Source organism: Mesitornis unicolor, unplaced genomic scaffold, assembly GCF_000695765.1.
Source record: "Mesitornis unicolor isolate BGI_N332 unplaced genomic scaffold, ASM69576v1 scaffold11141, whole genome shotgun sequence".
NCBI classification, from domain to species: domain Eukaryota; kingdom Metazoa; phylum Chordata; class Aves; order Mesitornithiformes; family Mesitornithidae; genus Mesitornis; species Mesitornis unicolor.
This window is the reverse complement of record NW_010165835.1, coordinates 23,344-31,052: the sequence shown is the minus strand read 5'-3', so window position 1 is coordinate 31,052 and position 7,709 is coordinate 23,344. Positions and strand designations below refer to the sequence as shown.

The window sequence follows — 7,709 nt, the reverse complement described above, 5'->3', positions numbered from 1 at the left end:
CAAGAAATAAATTGAAAATCAAGAAGTAGAAACACAAACATAACAATGAGCAAGATTAGTAGACAAAGGGAAAAATGTGACTGCATGGTTGGACGGGCTGATTACCCTAATTAGATAGCCAGCTAACAAACATCCTGTGACTTGGTGAGGTGCCTAAGGTTATCCTGTGTCTCAGATGCTTATCTATGAATGGAGATGCTTAACTTCCTGGGTATGAAGAGTGACTTCATGACTATTTAGAATATGCTCAGATACGTCAAGCGTGCCCTGGTAGAGGATACACAGTCAGAAGTCAAAATGCTGAGTCATTGTTTACAGCTGTATTAATTTCTTCTGCTCAGCCTCTTCTATTCTAAGGCACAATATTGCTTCTGGATTTTAGGAAAAAAGGTAACATGCTCACAAGTGAATTCCTGAATGAGCCTAATATGACAACAGTAAGCACAGGAAGAAGAAAATAAAGTGAGGAAAAATAGAACAAAAGCTGATTAATTTCTTGAGCTAGTGATATTAACATTTACACACCTATTACAAAGGAAGAAACACAGAGAGATGCTTAATATCATTGATGTCCTAGTCTGCTTTACATTCCACTTCTGCATACAAAAATCTTTTCATCCAAGTGTTTGATGAGATGCATAGATATACCAACTCCAGACAGTTCTTCTCTGATTAACCCTCTGTATGTGTCGCTTAACCAAGTCATTCTCTTATTTACCACTTTTCAACAGAAACATCTGGCTGGAGTCCTCTCAAATTTCATATGTTAAGAGATTTGGATGATTTAAAATTGTTACAATAAAATGTATTATTACAAAACCGTTTAAGATGCATTGCTACCAAAAAAGCCCTTTCTCTCCGAATCAGAAAAGGCTTGGGAATTAGTACTAACGTTAACATGAAATCCAATATGGCAACCAGAAACTAAACAAGATTATTCTGTATCAAACCCTCAAATGAAAGTGATTCTTTCTTTTAAAGGTGGTGTACTGGTTTGGGCTGGGATAGAGTTAATTTTTCTTCATAGTAGCTTGTTTGGGGCTATGTTTTGAATTTGTGACAAAAGCAGTGCAAAAACACACCAAAATTTTAGTTATTGTTTACACAATGTCAAGACCTTTTCTGCTTCTCACCCCACCTCACCAGTGAGGAGGCTGGGGGTGCACAAGAAGCTGGGCGAGGACACAGCCAGGAGAACTGATCCCAGCTGACCACAGGGATATCCCACACCGTATGATGTCATGCTCAGCACATAAAGCTGGGGAAAGAAGGAAAGGGGGTGACATTCAGTGTTCTGGCATTTTTCTTCCCAAGAAACCATTACATGTGATGGAGCCCTGCTTTCCTGAACAGGCTGAACACGTGCCTGCCGATGATACAGTCTTTTAGAAACATAGAAGCCCTAGCCAGAAGAAACAACCAAATAAAGCTTCCTTGTATTCATTTTCAGAATCTCCACGGATACTATTTTATGTTCTAGTTCACACTATTAGATGCAGAAGAGAAAGTGAAAAAAATGAAAAATGCTTATTTCATCCAAGGAGGGAAAGCCAGGTATAATAGGGGTGTTTCACCATTTATTGTAACAAGTGTAAAAGACTCCAGAGCAACAATAAAACAAAAACTCCAAGAGAGGGTGCTTGTGTGAAAGAGAGCGTGAGGGAGGGGAGTATTCCTGAACATGCAATAAATAACACTCAACACCACTTGTCAAAAAATATTTTAATTTTAGCAAAAGCCCAGCATCACCAGTCTCACACATCAGAAGTTACAGAGTAGCATGTAACACATATTCAGGTGACCCCATGGCAAGAAACAAGTCCATGCCAAAGGATCACTTATAATTCCACAATTGTTACACCTTATATAAAAATATTTTCCAATTTTATATTTAATATCAGTGTCATCTGCTCAATATAAACTGCCACATTGTAATTTTCAAATAGTAGCACAGAATGTGTTTGATACAGTAACAAATAACTTTTTCCCACTTGTGGAGAAAGAAATCTCAATGAGTTACCTCAGAAATACTTTCACAAATCATTCCAGTATCTGATAAAAGTAGTGCTATAACAACAACATTAAGATTAAGAGATTATTTGATATAACAAATTCCACTGTTCTATATATGGATCTGCCTCCAAGGTGTCTAAATTCTCATGGTCTTTGTCAAGTAGGTAGTATTTGCTCATTGTAAAATCAACTTCATTGTCCATAATTGCTTTTGCATATTTGTGAACTTGGCACATGGGACATGAGAGAGGATGTAAAAAGGTGTTAATTTTTGTGGTTTTGTGTGGCTTATTTTAACAGATAATTAATTATGTACACCTTTCATTAATTTTCATTCTCTACAAATCATGAATCATCTGTCACCCTGTATTGCTTCTTTCTCAGTTCTGCGTTACTAACCCAAAACTGCTGCATAAGGCTTCCAAAACCAAAAATTCTACTGTTGAGGGTAATAAAAGCTGACACGTTGCCATTTGATCAGACTAACAAAGTTGAAGATTTCAGAATCCTAATCAGAACACATTTACAACATTCTCATTGAATTTACAAGTCATTACTCTTATACTAAAGTCAAATACTTCAGGTATTACCACCCTGCTTCTATTAAAGAGTCAGGGTATATAACCACTGCCAGATGAAGAGTTACCAAGAACTTACCATGAGGTATATATACAGTTTGCATAAACACAATTGGATTCTATAGCATATTCAATATAGGTAGCAAAATATAAAAATGGCTCAAACAAGTGAGTGTCTTAGCGTGCAAAGAAAACCCTTAACAGTACTTGGGAAATCAGCATATCATCTGCCATTGTAATACAAGCAATGCTTTCCATTTCACAGTCAGCTGAGCCATCCTGTAGTACCATAAAGATCTCAACTAAACTGGTATTAAAAACAAAATAAAATTGTAGAGTGCTCACAAACAGGCATTATTTAACTAAGGCACTGAAAGGTTTAGAAGTGGACTAATCCTTTAGTCTCACTGGAGACTAATTTTTATTAATGTTTTATTATTTACTAATCTATTATTATTATTATTATTTTACTAGTGTTTACTGAAACACAACACTTTTTAGTGCAGACTGTCAACAGATAGATATCTTTCTAGAATCACATCCAATGCATAAAATTTAGTTACGGCTTATGTGCAAAGGTTTGAGTATGACATGATTCAAGCTGTGCTAGTTAGTGAGAATTTACATTTGCTTCAGAAGGGTTATACAAGCTCATTAATGCAAGGTGTTTGATTTCTTGCATTATTAATTCAGCTTTACAATACATAGAAAAAATAAATCTTCATTAAACAGCCAAAGTAATTCACTTGTATATCAGCATCACCAAGGATCCTCTTCCATCTACAAGGAGTAAGAATAAGATTGAATGCTTAAGTGTTGACTGCACTATAATGTATTTGAAAGTTTTGAAGACTTAGAACATAATTTATCTACAGTTCAATACTGTAATGATAGATTCAAAAGCAATTTTGTTCCAAAAATACTAACCAGTATTGCTGCAATCCCCTTAACAGAGCTTCGTAAATGCTGAATAGTCTCACTACTTTTAACTATTAGACCAAAGCATCATCTGTCTTGCAATCAATTCAAACAGAGGACTGTGACTTTGCCCACTGTACAGAAGTCCTTCCTCCCAAGAAACCGTATTTAAGCTGAGGTACAACTGTAGTTAACCATAGATAGTTCTATAGATACTATACTTGATATTGTTTAGTAGGTGAATCCCCTATTCAAACATATCTTATGGTTTTGGACACTGCATCCAGTAGACTACTTAAAAAAAGGCATAAATTTGTATAAAAACAGAGATGGGTAATATACACTGTTAATAAGAGGGAGATGTTTTACAGGTTCAAAATATAATGAGAGTTAACCATGCAAAACTTCAGTACTTACTAAGGCTTGACATTGTAATATTCTTCTGGAGTCACAATTTTCAATCCACCAAAGTAGTCCAGGACCCAAATATTGGTGATGTTGAATTTGGCAAAGAACCAGTTATGATCCTTTGGCCAACTTTCCATTTCAGGGTGACGACTGAATAATGCTTTTTTTGCTAAGACCACCTCTGAATCATTCACCTAAACAATAACCAGCAAAATGTTACAGTAAGATACAGTCATGTGAAGACAATTTTTAGCTAAAAACACACTGCTGACTGCAGTGTGCTCTCTTCAGTTTAGCCATGTCTTGTCCCAGAGGACTCATTACTGTGGCAGAGTCCACTCCTCTTCAATGTGGTGTACAACCGGATACAAAACAGACAAAAACTCCAAGGTAGTTGATTTTAATATCAAAAGGGTGCTTTTAAAGTAAGTATGAGCAAGAAAGTACTTCACAAACATAAGAATAAATCTTTCAACAAATCACAAAACATAGAAGTATGGATTCTTGCCAAATTATTTGCAATGCAATGTTTTAGGTGTTACTTTACATCCTCTGCACTTGCTCACTCAGACACAAACAGATCCGAACCTGTTCAGATGCATACACACACACACATACACAAATAGGATAATCCAAGAGAATCTACAAGAGAAGGGAGCTGAAGTGTGTAGCAGCACTTGATATAAATGTGCAAATATTTTAAGGGTTAAATCAACAAGTTAGAGCACTAGATATAGTACAAGAGGAACTAATAAAAATAAATAATTCCATTATTGGCAAGAAACTCATGACAGCAATTAAAGGATTGCTGGAGTGTAATAGGCAAATACATGAGGTGTGAAAAGATCACATAAGAATTTAGACTATCATGTAAGAGAGAGTAATGATGACTAGTCCTCATCCTCAATCATTATCCTCAATGATGGGATTAAGGCCTTCAATGACTAACACATGCAGTTCTAAATTCCTTCTATGGGACAGCAAAGTACTGGTGCATGAAAGAATACTGCCCTGGCAGCAATGCCACCAGGTAATACAATGCACTTTTTCTGTCTCTAACACCTGTAACTTTACAGCTGAGGTTAATATTTACTGCGCTAAAGTTTCAGAAAAATGTATGTCACACTGCACAGACCAAAGAATTTAACCGAGCAAAAGAGATGGAATTTCTTCATGCTTCATTCACAAGAGAACTGTCTTAGACTTCTTAGTTTCAAAACATGTCTAGAGGAATGAGGGAAATTTCCCTCATTACAGTATTGTCCTCCTAAGTTCCTTGCTAATGACATGCCAGCATGGCTCCTGCAAATATCAAGTGGTAACTTCATTTTCCTCACACAGACAACGAGCTAGCCTTCTGGTATCAGAGCACATAACATCTCTTCATATACTTTCGCACAGAAATTCTAACCTTTCTCTTCTCCATCCACTAAGCAACACTATTTGATGCACACAATCTTGCCCGGTGTCACCTTTCAGCTGCTTACCTTCACAATAGTCCCACAGAAGATTATGTGGGCACAGAGGGGATTCTGGGGATCATATCCGTGCTTCTTGCAGAAAGGAGTCTGTGCCAAAGACACAGTCAAGGAGGCATTTGAATTGATCTGAAATGCAAGTAGTAAGAGAAGAGGTTTACAGACTGTTGTGAGAAAATTTCATACCTATCATATTTTCAGCTTTTGGTACTTGATTCAGCTCAGTATCAGTGGTAAAAAGAACAAAGCTGTCATCATCTTTTCCTCACTATTTCTGAAAGCCTACTTAGATGAGCTCTGAGTCTGTAAGAAAGCCCAGTTGAGAAGTGTGCTGAAGTGTGTTAGCATAACATGCAAACCTCATAGAACAGCGCTCCTTAAAACTCTGAATTCAATATACAGTTTAGCTATTTCACATTCAGATGATGATATATTCCAATTTACATACATACAGGACAGTACAGAAGACAAGCAGAGACAGTGAACTTCATTAAGTTAATTCTCATGGAAGAACAAAGGGTTACTGAAAGGTAACCACCCGAGTTTCACAACTGTTGATAAAATTAGTTAAAACCAAACCAACCAGCCAACCCTTGCATCAAAAGAAGCCTCCTGGCTGCCCCCAAACTGGTCAGCTCTTTTGAAGTTTAAAGTGAATTTTAAAAGTTAGGTTTAAAAAAAATCCTGAGTATTTAAATAAGATACCTACCTTGAAGAATTAAAGAAACTGTACTGAATTGTTTTTCTAAAACTAATTTGGCAAACACAGCTTGAAAAGTATTGGTGCAAAACAGGATTGCCTACGGCAGAATGCCACATACTAAAGTTCATTATCTCCCAGCAAAGAAAGTTCATGTGCTTTAAGAGACTTCGTTAAAAGAACTCAACTCAAAAAGAAACCCCCAAAAGTCACTTAAACACTATGCAGAGTGCCACTGAACTGATGAAACAGGAGCAACCACCTGACAGATAGGAAGTTGCTTAACTACAAAAAGCTGACTCATGATTATACAGCACTATCTCCTATTGGATGTCTCCCTGACTTGTGACTGTCGCAGTAAAAGGTTCCTGCTCTGTAACAGCAGGATAACGACCTGTTGAGAAGCCTCCTGAAGGAAAATATCCATTAGCAGTCTATACCACGATTTTTACATTATTCTGAAAAAAAAAAGGCTGTAGCTGGGGCAGAGAAGGAGATACTATACAAGATAAATTGGATTTTCTACAGCACTTGAGATAAATAATTAAACTATTTTAATTAACAAACTAAAGCCTGACAGGAAACAAACAAAAAAAGTTTAAAACAAAGCAAAGCCTGAAAATCTTCCATTATTTAAGTTTTCTGTTTGTTTTACTAATAATGCAATGGTTACTAGAACAAAAAAAAGTTTTCTAATAAAAGTGGCATACAATCGCTATTTCCCTAACTTTTTAGCCAACTCTCTCTTGACCACAGCCAAGCAAAAGAGCTGAGACAAGGCCACTCACACACCCCCAGAGCCACAGCATGCCAGCCCGCTGCCTTTGGTGGTGCGCTTGCCTTTATTCTAAGCTCTAGAGATTTAATTACTATTCCTTCAGTAGCCTGTGTAGGAGCCTTCTTTGCTCAAGTCCCACACTGCCACTTTCCAGTCCTTTTGGTATTTGTTGTGAAGTTCTCCCTGTTTAAATACCCGGTGACCCCTAAATTCTCTGGTCAGCTCTACTGGAAGCCTCAGCCAGTTCCTCTACCAGAGTTCTGCTTAGCAATTTTTCAGACTATGATTAGCAAGGAACTTCTTAGGAAGGCTTCTGAGTGTCAACGCAAAGAGCACTGCTTTACATTAGGTGTTCAAGGGCTAATAATTGTCCCCAGGGCTCACAAGTGAGGTGACATCCATAGAACAGCCAGCTAGCACCATTACATTACCTTAGAGACATGGTTTAGTAGTGGATGTGTTACGGTTGGACTTAATGATCTTAAAGGTCTTTTTCAACCAAATGGTTTATGAGTCCGAAAATGCTAACATAAACCCCGATTCCTACAAAAGAAATTCCAACCACCACTTGCTACCAAGCTGAAAAACTACAGGCAACCAAGAAAAATAGGACACTGCATTTAGTAACCTGCATGCTTCCAGGGCTTAAGTCTCCTTTTTACTGGGGTCACTGTGCGTACCCGCGGCTTGCACACACCGGTGCCAGCGCGGCCTTTGCAGGGACACCCCCCCCTTTCCTGCCGTGCGCCGGCTGAGGTGACAACCCCCCGCCTACCTGCGCCTACTCACCTCCAGGTCCTGCACGGAGATCTCCATGTCGGTCAGGTAAAGGTAGG

At 37.8% G+C, this 7,709-nt stretch overlaps 1 protein-coding gene across 1 annotated transcript; it reads right to left on the bottom strand.

Moving 5' to 3' along the window:
- Positions 1-3,925: 3,925 nt before the first annotated feature.
- CREG1 (cellular repressor of E1A-stimulated genes 1) lies at positions 3,926-7,704 on the bottom strand (the record flags this gene model as incomplete). The annotated part of the gene is made up of 3 exons (XM_010194768.1): positions 3,926-4,111; positions 5,405-5,524; positions 7,663-7,704. Coding segments are annotated over 3 exons (348 nt in total), but the record flags the coding sequence as incomplete, so codon positions are not given.
- Positions 7,705-7,709: the final 5 nt, after the last annotated feature.